The sequence below is a fragment of the Globicephala melas genome, chromosome X, assembly GCF_963455315.2.
Source record: "Globicephala melas chromosome X, mGloMel1.2, whole genome shotgun sequence".
NCBI classification, from domain to species: Eukaryota; Metazoa; Chordata; class Mammalia; order Artiodactyla; family Delphinidae; genus Globicephala; species Globicephala melas.
In genome coordinates this window covers 58218786-58234880 of record NC_083335.1, presented here as the reverse complement: position 1 = coordinate 58234880, position 16095 = coordinate 58218786, and the positions used below count along the sequence as shown (strand labels likewise).

The window sequence follows — 16095 nt, the reverse complement described above, 5'->3', positions numbered from 1 at the left end:
AGGACACTAGTCCACAAGAGCCCTCCCTGCTCCACGTAATATCAAACGGTGGAAATCTCCCAGTGATCTCCATCTAAAGGCCAATACCCAGCTCCACTCACCACACAGCAAGCTACAGTGCAGGACACCCTATGCCAAACAACTAGCAAGACAGGAACACAACCCCATCAATCAGCAGAGAGGCTGCCTAAAATAATAATAACACCACAGCCACCCCAAAACACACCACCAGACATGGACCTGCCCACCAGAGGGACAAGATCAAGCCTCATCCACCAGAACACAGGCACTAGTCCCCTCCACCAGGAAGCCTACACAACCCACTGAACCAAACTTAGCCACTGGGGACAGACACCAAAAACAACGGGAACTACGAAACTGCAGCCTGTGAAAAGGAGACCCCAAACACAGTAAGTTAAGCAAAATGAGAAGACAGAGAAACACACAGCAGATGAAGGAGCAAAGCAAAAACCCACCAGACATAACAAATGAAGAGGAAATAGGCAGTCTACCTGAAAAAAAATTCAGAATAATGATAGTAAAGATGATCCAAAATCTTGGAAATAGAATGGAGAAAATACAAGAAATGCTTAAAAAGGACCTAGAAGAACTAAAGAGCAAACAAACAGTGATGAACAACAAAATAACTGAAATTAAAAATTCTCTAGAAGGAATCAATAGCAGAAAAACTGAGGCAGAAGAACGGACAAGTGACCTGGAATATAAAATATTGGAAATAACTACTGCAGAGCAGAATAAAGAAAAAAGAATGAAAAGAATTGAGTACAGTCTCAGAGACCTCTGGGACAACATGAAATGTACCAACAATTGAATTATAGGGATTGCAGAAGAAGAAGAGAAAAAGAAAGGGATGAAGAAAATATTTGAAGAGATTATAGTTGAAAACTTCCTGAATATGGGAAAGGAAATAGTTAATGAAGTCCAGGAAGCACAGAGATTCACATACAGGATAAATCCAAGGAGAAACATGGCAAGACATATATTAATCAAACTATCAAAAATTAAATACAAAGAAAACATATTAAAAGCAGCAAGTGAAAAACAACAGATAACACACAAGGGAATCCCCATAAGGATAACAGGTGATCTTTCAGCAGAAACTCTGCAAGCTAGAATAGAGTGGCAGGAAATATTTAAAGTGATGAAGGAGAAAAATCTACAACCAAGATTACTCTACCCAGCAAGGATCTCATTCAGATTTGACAAAGAAATTTAAATCTTTACAGAAAAAGCTAGGAGAATTCAGCAACACCAAACCAGGTTTACAACAAATGCTAAAGGAACTTCTCTAGGCAAGAAACACAAGAGAATGAAAAGACCTACAAAAGTAAACCCCCCAAAGTTAAGAAAAGGGTAACAGGAAAATACATATCGATAATTACCTTAAATGTAAAAAGATTAAATGCTCCAACCAAATGACATAGAGTGACTGACTGGTTACAAAAACAAGATCCATATATATGCTGTCTATAAGAGAACCACTTCAGAACTAGGGTCACATACAGACTGAAAGTGAGGGGATGGTAAAAGATATTCCATGCAAATGGAAATCAAAAGAAAGCTGGATTAGCAATTCTCATATAAGACAAAATAAACTTTAAAATATAGACTATTACAAGAGACAAAGTAGGATACTACATAATGATCAAGGGATCAATCCAAGTAGATATGACAATTGTAAATATTTATGCACGAAACACAGGAGCACCTCAATACATAAGGCAAATACTAACAGCCATAAAAGGGGAAATCGACAGTAACAGTATCATAGTAGGGGACTTTAACACCCCACTTTCACCAAAGGGCAGATCATCCAAAATGAAAATAAATAAGGAAACACAAGCTTTAAATGATACATTATACAACATGCACTTAGCCGATATTTATAGGACATTCCATCCAAAAACAACAGAATACACATTCTTCTGAAGTGCTCATGGAATATTCTCCAGGATAGATCATATCTTGGGTCACAAATCAAGCCTTGGTAAAAATAAGAAAATTGAAATCATATCAAGTATCTTTTGTGACCAAAATGCTATGAGACTAGATATCAATTACAGGAAAAAAATATGTAAGAAATACAAACACATGGAGGCTAAACAACACACTACTTAATAACCTAGAGAACCATGAAGAAATCAAAGAGGGAATCAAAAAATACCTAGAAACAAATGACAGTGAAAACATGATGATCCAAAACCTATGGGTTGCAGAAAAAGCAGTTCTAAGAGAGAAGTATATAGAAATACAACCTTCCTCAAGAAAAAAGAAACATCTCAAATAAACAACCTAACCTTACATCTAAAATAATTAGAGGAAGAAGAAGAACAACAACAAAAAAACCAAGTTAGCTGAAGGACAGAAATCATATAGATCAGATCAGAAATAAATGAAAAAGAAATGAAGGAAAAAATTGAAAAGATCAATAAAACTAAAAGCTGGTTCTTTGAGAAGATAAACAAAATTGATAACCCATTAGCCAGACTCATCAAAAAAAAAAAAAAGGGAGAGAAAAGAATCAAATCAACAGAATTAGAAATGAAAAAGGAGAAGTAACAACTGACACTGCAGTAATATAAATGATCATGAGGGATTACTACAAGCAACTCTATGCCAATAAAATGGACAACCTGGAAGAAATGGACAAATTCTTAGAAAAGCAGAACCTTCCATGACTGAACCAGGAAGAAATAGAAAATATAAACAGACCAATCACAAGCACTGAAATTGAAACTGTGACTAAAAATCTTCCAGCAAACAAAAGCCCAGGACCAGACGGCTTCACAAGCAAAGTCTATGAAACATTTACAGAAGAGCTAACATCTATCCTTCTCAAACTCTTCCAAAATATAGCAGAAGGGGAAACCCTCCCAAACTCATTCTATGAGACCACCATCACCCTGATATCAAAACCAGAAAAAGATGTCACAAAAAAAGCAAAGTACAGGCCAATATCACTGATGAACATAGATGAAAAATTCCTCAACAAAATACTGGCAAAAAAAATTTCAATAGCACATTAAAAGGGTCATACACCATGATAAAGTGGGGTTTATCCCAGGAATGCAGGACTTCTTTAAGATTCAGAAATCAATCAATTGACACACCATATTAACAAATTGAAGGATAAAACCATATGATAATCTGAATAGATGCAGTAAAACCTTTCAACAAAATGTAACACCCATTTATGATCAAAACTCTCCAAAAATTAGGTGTAGAGGGAACTTACCTCAACATAATAAAGGCTATGTATGACAAATCCACAGCTATCATCGTTCTCAATGGTGAATAACTGAAACCATTTCCACTAAGATCAGGAAGAAGACAAGGTTGCCCACTCTCACCACTATTACTCAACATAGTTTTGGAAGTTTTAGCCACAGCAATCAGAGTAGAAAAAGAAATAAAATGAATTGAAATTGGAAAACATTTAAAACTGTTACTGTTTACAGATGGCATGATACTATACATAGAGAATCCTAAAGATGCTACCAGAAAACTACTAGAGCTAATCAATGAATTCGTTAAAGTAACAGGATAAAAAATGAATGCACAGAAATCTCTTGCATTCGTATACAATAATGACAAAATCTATGAAAGAGAAATTAAGGAAACACTCCCATTTACCACTGCAACAAAAAGAATAAAAAACCTAGGAATAAACCTACCTAAGGAAACAAATGATCTGTATGCAGAAAACTTTAAGACACTGATGAAGGGAATTAAAGATGATACAAACAGATGATGACATATACCATGATCTTGGTTGGAAGAATCAGTATTGTGAAAATGACAATACTACCCAAAGAAATCTACAGATTCAATGCAATCCCTATCAAATTACCAGTGGCATTTTTTATAGAACTAGAACAAAAGATTTCAGAATTTGTATGGAAACTCAAAAGACCCCAAATAGTCAAAGCAATCTTGAGAAAGAAAAACGGAGATGGAGGAATCAGGCTCCCTGACTTCAGACTATACTACAAAGCTACAGTAATCAAGACATTATGGTACTGGCACAAAAACAGAAATATAGATCAATGGAAAAGGATAGAATGCCCATAGATAAACCCACCCACATATGGTCATCTTATTTTTGACAATGGTGGCAAGAATATATAATGAAGACAGTCTCTTCAAGAAGTGGTGTTGGGAAAACTGGACAGCTACATGTAAAAGAATGAAATTAGAACACTTCCTAACACCATACACAAAAATAAACTCAAAATGTATTAGAGACCTAAATATAAAGCCTGATACTCTAAAACTCTTAGAGGAAAACAGTCAGAACACTCTTTGCCATAAATTACAGCAAGATCTTTTTGGATCTCTCTCTTAGAGTAATGTAAATAAAAACAAAAATAAACAAATGGGACCTAATTAAACTCAAAAGCTTCTCACAGCAAAGGAAATCATAAACAAAAGAAAAGGAAAACCCACAGAATGGGAGAAAATATATGCAAACAATGCGACTGACAAGGGATTAATCTCCAAAATTCACAAAAAGTTCATGTGGCTCAATATCAAAAAAACAAACAACCTAATCAGAAGAATGAGCAGAAGACCACAACAGACATTTCTCCAAAGAAGATATACAGATGGCCAACAGGCACATGAAAAGATGCTCATCACCACTAATTATTAGAGAAATGCAAATAAAAACTACAATGAGGTATCACCTCACGCCAGTCAGAATGGCCATCATCAAAAAGACTACAAACAGTAAATGTTGGAGAGGGTGTGGAGAAAAGGGAATCCTCCTACGCTGTTAGTGGGAATGGAAATTGGTACAGCCACTGTGGAGAACAGTATGGAGGTTCCTTAAATATCTAAAAACAGATCTACCATATGACGCCACCATCCCACTCCTGGGCATATATCTGAAGAAAACCATGGCTCAAAATAATGCATGCACCTCAATGATCATTGCAGCTCTGTTTACAATAGTCAAAATGGAAGCAACCTAAATGTCCATCATCAGATGAATGGATAAAGAAGATGTGGTACATATATACAATGGAATATAACTCATTCATTAAAAAGAATGAAATAGGGCTTCCCTGGTGGCACAGTGGTTGAGAGTCCGCCTGCCGATGCATGGGACATGGGTTCGTGCCCCTGTCTGGGAAGATCCCACATGCCGTGGAGTGGCTGGGTCCGTGAGCCATGGCTGCTGAGCCAGCACATCCGGAGCCTGTGCTCCGCAACGGGAGAGGCCACAACACTGAGAGGCCCGAGTACCACAAAAAAAAAAAAAAAAAGAATGAAATAATGCCATTTGCAGCTACATGGATGGACCTGGAGATTATCGTACTAAGTGTAGTAAGTCACACAAAGGAAGACAATATCATATGATATTGCTTACATGCAGAATTAAAAAATAATAATACAAATGAACTTATTTACAAAATAGAAGCAGACTCAGAGAACGAACTTGTGTGGAAGGGTGGGGAGGAGGAATAGAGTGGGAGTATGGGATTGCCATATACACACAACTCTATTTAAAATAGATAACCAACAAGGACCTACTGTATAGCACAGAGAACTCTACTCAATATTCTGTAATAACCTAAATGGGAAAAGAATTTTAAAAAGAATAGATACATGTATATGTATAATTAAATCACTTTACAGTACACCTGAAACTAACACAGCACTGTTAATCAAGTATGTTCCAATATAAAATGAAAATTAAAAAAAATAATACAACACTGTAAAAAAATCTGTAAAAATCTGTAATCTCCAATAAAAATTGGAAAAGAACTTGAAAAATAATAGATACATGTATATGTACAACTGAATCACTTTGCTGTATGCCTGAAACTAACACAACATTGTTAATCAACTATACTCCAATACACAATAAAAATTTTAAAAAAGTACCGAAGTCCTTCAATATACTCGGCTGATGAGGCTAGGAACAACAGGTTATCTCATACATGCTGGGGAGAATGCAAAATAGCTTTATGACTTTGCAGGGAATTTTGGCAGTATGTAATAAAACTACATATTTACTTACCGTTCAATCGAGCAATCTCACTTTTAGAAATTTACTCTGACCATGCAACTTCAAAAATAAGAAAACTTATATACTCCCATGCTTTCACATTTATGTAGTTTCCAATATTTTACAATAACAAATTAAGCTGCCATAAATAACAGTAAAAAGGAATATGGAGGATATCTATAAACCTATACGAATTTCCAAAATATATTAAGTGTAAAAGCAAAGTGCAAGAGAACACAGAATATTCGATCTTTTATGCAAGAAAAGAGGGAAAATAATAAAGCATGCATGTATCTGTTTATCTTTACATAAAGAAACACTGAAAGGATGAACCAGAAAACAATGAAGTTGGCTACCTATAAGGGGTGTGGGAAAATGGGGTAGAGAGGATACTGAAGGGAGTGATAGTTCTCTGAGTATACCTTTCTGTACAGTTTTGACTTTTGAAAACACTGAAATTCTATGTATTCTTAAAAATAAAATTAATACAATAGGTGAAGATCGTCAAAAGGTTCAAACATCTAGCTATAAGATAAATAAGTAATGAGGATGTAATATACAGCATGGTGACCATAGTTAATACTGTATTGTATATTTGAAAGTTGTTAAGAAACTAGATCTTAAAAGTTCTCATCACAATAAAATAAATTATAACTTGTGTGGTGATGGATATTAAACTAAATTTATTCTGGTAATCATTTTGCAATATATACATATATCAAACCATTACGTTGTACACCTAAAACTAATACAAGCTTATATGTCAATTATATCTCAAATTAAATTAAATTAAACCAATAAGAATAGAAAGGGGGAGGTAAAATTCAAATGAAATTAAACAAACCCAAATGAACATCAAGTGAAAAACATAACCACACTAAAGAGAAACAACAACAAACTTAGTCATAAGTCATCCAGCATCCCTACCTGACTGAGGAAACTGCACGTCACCTAGAGTTCATGGTCCTGAAAGTACATTGTTTAAGTGGAAGATACTTTAAGTATTCTGTTTGGGGAAGAGTGGTATGTGAATTTTATGTAGACATAGGCATTTAGAAAAGTGTATATGTGGGAAGGATACTGGGTAGCCAATAGGGGAATAGCGGACATGATATGTTATGCTGCATCAATTTGCCCTTATTATGGCTACATCAATTTCCATCTGAAGGATCACTCCTCTTCCCATTTTCTATTCAAGTATTTCTTACAGAGTTGACTCTAGCCCCAAGAGTTAAACATGAGGGAAAAGGTAATGTTTGGACCTGTTACTGCCATCTTGCCATCATGTAGAGCCTGAGAATGGGTCAGCATTGAAAATAGATCTGAAGGATGGAGAAAAAATGTCCTCATGATACTGGCTAAGACATGAATCCAGTCAACAAACCCCCTTTGCTTGTTTAAGTCAGTTTGAGTTAGGTGTTAGCATTGCAACTAAAAAGATCCTAATGGATTTGCTACAACACCATGGTTAAAGACATTATTTAGTTCAGTGCCCCTTATATAAGGTTATCCTATGTTAAATACTTTCAAAACTTCAGCATCAGCAAAAAGCATCTCTTGCAGAACTGGCATGCTTCTTGTCACGTAATTGTTATCTAATCTGCTGAGTTTCTCTTCTTGCCTTCCCTGTCAGGAAGCTCAGAGCTCAATTTAATGTTCAATTAAATGACCTGTTAGCCCTGGCTCTCAGCACACTTTCCTTATCATTTTTCACAGTTTTGTTTTTGTGTTTCAATTTTAACGGCCTTATTGCATACATATTTATTACTATAAATAACCTTGAATCTCCTTTAGAAGAATGAAGAATAAAATCAGTAATAGTGTCTGGCAAGAAAACACACCATACATCTGTTAAGTAAAAATTGCAACTATTAACAAAGAGAATGTATTTTTTGTCAGAATCTGAATAATCAGAGGAAGTAAAATACAGTGGCTTACTTTACAATACTAAAAGAAAATGTAAAATACCTATGTTTAGAAAATATAACAAATGTATCTGAGAGTCTTGAAGCAAAAGGAGAGAGAAAGGCAAGGCTTGGCTCCTAACCTGTGCTTAGGCAGGGAGATGGGGCATGGAGATGAGGGAAAGAGATAAAGAAACAGAGGCTGTTGTAGGCTTGAATAGAGCAGGTTCTAATTCTAGAAAAATCCAGTGGTAAAAGAACATAAACCTTACCTTCACAAATAGGTCCCCAAAATTTTCAATCTATCTCTCCAAGTAAATAGGAGGGCACTGGGGGAATCATGGGAGAAACAAATTGTGGTCTGCTTCTTCTACCCCTCACCCTACCCTCCAAGTCAACCTAAGAAGATTAAACCAAGTTGAGCCTGGTAGGACTAAATTATTTCAGGACACCAGTCAACAAAAATGCATTCTTTATCCTGGTAGCTAATGTTTAAAAGACAAATGCAGAATGAAGTATACTTTAGTGGGAAGAAGTTTCTTAAAATATTATGATGTATAAGCAGTGATCAGATATTTTATTAAGGGATGGGGTAGATGGGAGGCATGAAAGAAGCAAAAGCATAAGAGTGATGAAAAAGATGTGGCCAATGAGAAAGCAAGTTTTGAAGTCTTCGCAAAGTTGTACTAGGGTCTATCTATTTACTTTTAGGAAGTTGAGAAAAACAGAAGAGGTACGTGGAGATTCTGACTGCCAGGCTCTAGATGCATTTCTGAACCTCATATGAAATTAAATTTCTACATGTGTATGCATAGCTGCTATAACCTAACATGGCCTACAAATGTTAGGGGATATAATTTCTGTTATTCTACTTGATTTCAAGCTTAAAATAAATTTTCCAATATTTAGAGACTAAGATTTTCATTTGTCCTTACTGTAGAAAAGATTAAGTTGTCACCTTAACTTACAGACAGATGAATTCTCCTGATAAGTCCTAAAAATACTGTAAGTTTTCATCTTTATTTTCTTGAATTCCCATGCCTTTTAATAACATTAGAAGAGTAATCCTAAAGTGGGAAAACATTACAGTTCAAATATCAAGGTTATATGCATAAACAAATGATATCTTGATACGCCTTTTTTACAACTGGCTCCTGAACAATGTATAGCAATTTTCAATGAAATATGAAAGAAGATATACGTGTGTATAAAAGCTGACACAATTTTATATCCATAAATGATCAAGCAAGGTCTAATGTAAAATGTTAGAAAGTTGCAGCCTTTTTATTTAGTACCCAGAGAATGCTAGTAATTTAACATGATATCTTGATAAATGTTGCTCACAGAGTTTTAACAAGAATAAAAATAAATAAAATTTCTATGTCATGTTTGGCATGCTGTAAATTCAAAATGATAGCTATTTCTTTAGCAGCACTATGAGGGGGAAAAACACTATAAATGCAGTACTGGATTTGGTCTTACACAAAAAATGTAATACAATAAAAACTTTAATGTCAAAAGGAACAGTATCTTAAAGAAAACATTTATAAAATAAATTATGGTATAAACTCCATAATGCAGGCAGAAAAAGAAAATACTAAAAATCTGACTACTGAGGACCTTTTCTTTCAATTTCAGCTTTTGAGTTTTTAAGTACACGTGAATCAAATATACACACAACTTCTACTTAATGCCATTTCTGTCTTGAGAAGTGCAAAAAACATCAGTAAATATCATATTTCTTACATCAGAAAATAAGCCGATGAATCCCAAAGTGCTTGGGAAGTGTTGGCAGGACAATTGTTTTTTTTTTTTTTTTTTTTGCCACTGTGGCTATAGCAAACTATGCTCTTTCTGCATAAATCCTATGTAACTCACAACTACCAACACTATTTACTGTTAAAAAAAAATCAAACACAGGAAAACCTCTTTTTCCTTTTCTTGTAGTACGGAATTTAATGCAAAATAAATTCTCATTTCCAAACCATGCTTGCATTTGGATATTTAATCAAAGTTTCTTGTATAACTTTTATTTATTTATTTTTAAAATATTTATTTATTTATTTATTTTTGGCTGTGTTGGGTCTTCATTGCTGTGAGCGGGCTTTCTCTAGCTGCAGCGAGTGGGAGCTACTCTTCCTTGCAGTGCGCGGGCTTCTCATTGCAGTGGCTTCTCTTTTTGTGGAGCATGGGCTCTAGGTGCACGGGCTTCAGTAGTTACAGCATGTGGACTCAGTAGTTGAGGCTCAGGGGCTCTAGAACACAGGCTCAGTAGTTATGGTGCTGGGCTTAGTTGCTCCACGGCATGTGGGATCTTCCTGGACCAGGGCTCGAACCCGTGTCCCCTGCATTGGCAGGCAGATTCTTAACCACTGCACCACCAGGGAAGTTCCCTTGTATAACTTTTAAAATGGTTGTTTCTTGCTACACTGCTTCCATGATGTTTAAAATGATTTTATCATACTAAAAAACAAACAACATTTTTGCTATAAGTGGTATCAATTTCAGAGGGAGAGAATTTGAAAAGAGAACTCAAATGTGACCTGAGAAATATTAGTTGATAGGAAAGAAAAGAAGCAAATAAATCTAATTGGTCACATTCTGACAATTTATTAAGAAACTAATGCACTTTGTACATTCTCTAAAACTGTCCCACATAAACTTAGATGCTTAATAAGACATTTTTTGACGAGTAAATTAGTTCATGTTATTACACAAACAAAATGAAAGCAAAAGTCATCCAAAGAAGTTCTATTGTACACGGTTTAGAAATGTGAATATAAAACAAATTCGAATGTGTCTATCATATACATATGTATATATACATATATATGTCTATATTCCTAAGCATTCAGCTAAGACTTCTTGCTGGTCAATAAACTAAAAGGTACATAATTTGTGGAATATTATCTAACTAAGCAATCTTGAATTTCTATATTATAAAAATTATTTTCCTTTGTGTTTTTCTTCATATTTCAAAGAAGCTTATGCCTATAATTTAGGGTTTACTATACCTTCAAGTATTAGCAATCAAACTGAATTTTAGATGATCAAGCTTTATCATTTCATTCAAATTATATGATGGACTTCACTATATTGTATGACTAAAACCAGGAACAGTGCATCCATGAGCATAATGTATTGATAATAATGTATTTGATAATAATCACTATCAATGACACTACACTCTTGCATAGGAAGGCAGGTAGCACACTACTGAATTATTCTGTTAATTCATTTTGAGATACACGCCAAAAATACTTGAATAAGCTTTGAAATGTAAGAACCTGTTCTAAAGGAGTTTAAGTGTAGTTGACAAATCTATACCTAATATGGCTTGCATTCTTGTTGAGGAATAACATTGTGATAAATAGGTTCCCTGTGTCCTGAAATCTAGTCAAAGGATCTGGAGACTTTGACTGCACTGATAGTTTGCATTCAATCTTTCTGTGCTCTTGTTTCTCTATCAATAAAATAGGAATAGAGTCTGGGGCTAGGGGGGAGACTACTTATGTTATATGGACTATGTAATATGAGAAACAAGAATACAGATAAATATGGGCTTAACAACAACTGCCTCCCTCCACACAATTCTGTCATAAAAGTTCATTGTGAAGTTCATTGTGATGAAAGAGCTTGGAAGTTTTTAAGAGAAAATGTAGATTGAGAAGTAGTAAGGAAGGAGCTGTGCAAAAAAACAAAAAACAAAAAAACCACAAAAAGGACACTTTTTTTTTTGATAATCTGATACTAGGGGCACGTTGTGTAAGTTCCTTGCCCCAAAATATCTTCCCTGATAATAACTGATTTTAAAATTATTCTCATCTGGCTAGACTGCCTGAAAATCCAGCAACTAGAAACTCATTTGATTAATGGACCTCTTCCTTGAAAAATGTCAAATTATCTATTAGCCACTGACAGGAAAATGTGAATTAATTTAATAAAATCGCTTTCCTTTCACCTTTTTAGCTGAAAATAGCTGCTCTGTGAGAATGGAAGTTCTGATTCATGGAAGGGGAAGGGTAGAGGTCCTTTTGGAGCACAGAATCCTTCTGGATTAAGCTTTAATAATTGGAGTCCTCTGTGAGCTACTCAAGTAGGATAGCATGCAAGAGCTGGAAAGTCAGGAGGAAGAGAATGTAGAGAATGCCAAAGACATACTTTGCCTAGTTTAAAGCCTAAGTTTTCTAGTTGATCTTAAAGCCAAGGTAAGTGGTTCTTTTCCTTCTTCATATATGAAGGGCCTCTTACTGTCAGGAAAATGCTACTCAATCAGTATGAATAAGTTTCTGTGGGAAGTACTATTTTAACATGACGTTTCAAAGAGGAGACATTATAGACCAGAAGTCCCCAACCTTTTTAGCACCAGGGACTGGTTTCATGGAAGACAATTTTTCCATGGATCGGGGGTGGGGGGGCGGGGTGGTTCAGGTGGTAATGCAAGTGATGGGGAGCGATGGGGAGCAGCAGATGAAGCTTCGCTCGCTTGCCCACCCACCGCTCACCTTCTGCTGTGTGGCCTGGTTCCTAACAGGCCGTAGACCGGTATGGGTCTGTGGCCCGGGGGATTGGGGACCCCTGTTATAAACACCAAGCATCTATTCTTAAGGTTTCAAGTTGCCTATACATATAAAATCTCTTTGGGCTAACCAGAGGTGCTATCAAAATGCTTTACTATGTTTAATTACCAATGGCAATGAATGACAAAAATCAAAGTTTAGGCATTCATGGATCTAAGAAAATAGGCTAAAGTTTGATTTTCATGAAAGAATTAAAACCATTGCTTTTTTCCACAAAATCACCAATACCAGCACTACATTTTAATTTTCATACAAATGGTTTCCTGAGTTTATTCATAATAATATGTGCTTTAGTACAATAGATGGTAAAGTCTATCTGGGAAAATCTGGTTTTTCCCTTCGAGAAAAACAATACAATATCCTCTCCTTTCCAGAACAACAATAAAACCCCCAAACTGTGCTATGATTAAATACTACCAAGAACCATCAACTAGAAAGAAAAGCAATGCAAAATAGTGTTCACAAATCCATTAGAAACCAAAGTATTCTAAAGTCTCAAAGAAAGGATTTGTTTATACTGGTTAAGTATTTGTAGAAATCCCATCAAAAAAATGTCCCGTTCATATCTGCTCTTGTTGCTCTAGAGTTCTAACCAAAATAGACATGGTTAGGTATCCCTACCTGGGTTCCTCCTACAGAATGAGGGTGTAATTTGAAGTTTTCCCTTATAATAAGGTTGCCCCCTACTACTGTTAAGCTACCATGTTTGAATTTTCCAGAAGAAAGCTCTCACAATTATTGGAAAAATCCACTAGCACATCTGCATCTTTTATACACTGTCAATCTTCACTGAGTGATAAGGAATCATGCTGTTCATTGCTTATTTCTGATCACGTTCCTTTCAGGAAGGGACTGTATGACATGATCTTTCTGAGCATACTCATTGAAAAATTAAGATCATCTACTTTCAAAAACTACTGATTATTGAAAGACTGAAAGTTATTTTGTGGTCATTTTTCATTTTCCAACTTTACTTACCCTAATTCTACTACTACAAAAGCATACATGGAAAGAGCATCTCTGTCCTGAAAAGCTGAACACCAAAATCTTACCTCTGAGTTTGTCATATCAATTCTGATAAGAAGATATAACATCACAAACAAGATAATGACAAGAGGAAAATAAGCCAGAATATAAGAACACAAACTGTCACACACAAGTACTTCTAGTAATAAAGCAAAATGAGGAAAGAAAAAGCCAAACTGGGACATAAAAATCTACAAGATATGATCCCAGTATGTATCTAAGTAATGTTTTACATGTAACACTAGATATTCTTTAATGTCTTTCCATTATTGCAAAAAGACACCTCAAAATAAGGATACATACTTTTATATATCACACACAAGAAACAGACCTTTGTGAATGGAATATACATCACTTACATTATAAAGAGAATTATGTATAGTTTCTTTTATTAAATACTGAAGTTACAAGTCTCCTAGACTAAATTGTATACTTCAGCACTCAATAATCACCTCTCTCTGAACTAAGCAAAATAAAATACACAGCAAACAGAATATCAAGCATGCACAAGTAGATCACTTATATTCACTAAAGAAAAGTATAATATCCTCCAGTTTACATTCATGAGTTCCTTCTGTCAGTAGCAGTAGCAGTAGCAGTAGCAGCAGTAGTAGTAGCAGTAATGGTATTTAAAGTAGTAGTAATGGTATTTTCTTCAACAACACAAAAAGATTCTTTCAAATTCCATCATTTAGAGAAAACAATACATACTACGCAGTGGTTCTGAATCATAAAATTTAATAATAGGACAAATTTGGCCAGAGCTTTTTATTATAAATATGATTTTAAAATGTGTTCAAATTTTATGCATATCATTAACATTACTTCCTATTTAAAAAGACTTTATCTTCTTGAAGTAAACTATTATGTAGCATTATCTAAAGTTTACTGAAGTGCATTATAACTATATGATGTGTGCTAAGCTCACAAGTCCACTATAGTAAAGTTTCAACTATATGACCATAGGATTAAAGATATATTAATATGCTACACTGTAATTCAAAGCACATGGAAGTCCAAAAAACAACAGTGTAGTTCATTATAAAGGGACAGATGATAATTAAATCCAATTGGTTAACTTGAAAGTCAGCTTACATAACACCAAGGTAGTGCCAACACCATGTACTTTATTTTCAAAGGCTTAACTATGACCTATTTAGTAGATTACAACACCAATATAAAGCCTTTGGCTAAAATTTTCTTCACTTGTACTACAATTCCATTAGATGTAAAATTTACAGAAGCCTTATGAAAACCTTTATTTCTAGATGAGGCCCTTTATGGATAATACACAGGTCTGTCGGCACACATTATCTGTGATTTAATTCTCCTGTAAAATTTAGCATCAACCATATTAGGAGTTAACATATTAGCATAAATGATTTTTTAATCTGGCACCAAACTACTATGTTTACATTTTAGTAACTACAGAGAGTCAAATGAACGGAGTCCTTTGGTTACACATAATAAGCTTCTACAATACATTTTTTGTTTGTTTTTCTTAAAAAAAAAAAAGAAGCCTATCCTTTCAGGATCTAATGTTAAAAAATACTGACATTGCTTGGCATTATACTATTATACTTCCATCTTAATTGTTGGTAATGATTCCCCAAGCCATTATTTTACACAACCAGAAAGACTATTAAAGTAACTTTATTTGAAAGGAACTTTAGAAGTTAGTGTGCAGAGAAGTTGGTAGGACCTTGTAGACACCAATTTTATACTTAAATAAACACTTGGACACTACTGAAAAACAATGCGGTATGAATATTGTGGACCTGTATATGTTTTTAATCTCACTCCCCCTTAAAAAAAGGAAGCTTAAACAGAATATTCAAGTAATGTAGTAGAAAACAATGCCTTTGATATAGGATTAGACAAAAAGCCACACATTTAAATTTTTATTCATCCAGTTAGGCTGAGGAACACTAAAAATCTTACAGACCAGTCGATGTTCGCTTTTTCATGCTCCGTCGTTGAGCTAAGCTTGAAGCAGCAACAGGCTCTAGGACTGGTTGAAAGGTCTTGTGAGTCAGGGCAGAATATGTGGCGACCACTGCTCCCTAAAATAATGAAAAATATCACAAAATGAATAACAATCTCTGGAAGTAAGAAAACTTCCACATTATATCATGAGAAATTTAACTAGACTACAACTTTTTCCCCCCAGGAAAATAATTGAGAATCCTTAATCTGTGCATTGATGCTCCCTTGATTAATTAACACTTGATTACTTGTATATTTTTTGCTTCAATAACTATGCTTCTTATAAATTTTTAAAACACTAAAATGTATTATTTTTATCAGTCTTTCAAAACTCTTTGAATTTGCTTTTAAATATCTTTTTAATCTTATTTTTAATAAGAATTGTATACATTTAAGGCATATAACATGTTATTTTGATATCTATAGTAAAATGATTACTACAGTCAAGCTAATCAACATATTTTCTCTTCACACAGTTATCACTTTTTGTGTGATGAGAGCACCTGAAATCTTAGAAAATTTCCAGTACTCAATATAGTATTATTAACTATAGTCATCAGGCTTC

The 16095-nt window shown here is 34.6% G+C and overlaps 1 protein-coding gene across 5 annotated transcripts in view; it reads right to left on the bottom strand.

Moving 5' to 3' along the window:
- Positions 1-9822: 9822 nt before the first annotated feature.
- RPS6KA6 (ribosomal protein S6 kinase A6) overlaps positions 9823-16095 on the bottom strand; it is a 171950-nt gene continuing 165677 nt past the window's right edge. For all 5 annotated transcript variants that reach the window (XM_070044684.1, XM_060292449.1, XM_060292448.2 and 2 more), the window contains one exon: positions 9823-15607. In XM_070044684.1, the coding sequence (XP_069900785.1) occupies positions 15482-15607 (126 nt within the window). In that variant the 3' untranslated portion in view covers positions 9823-15481. The remainder of the gene's footprint in view (positions 15608-16095) is intronic.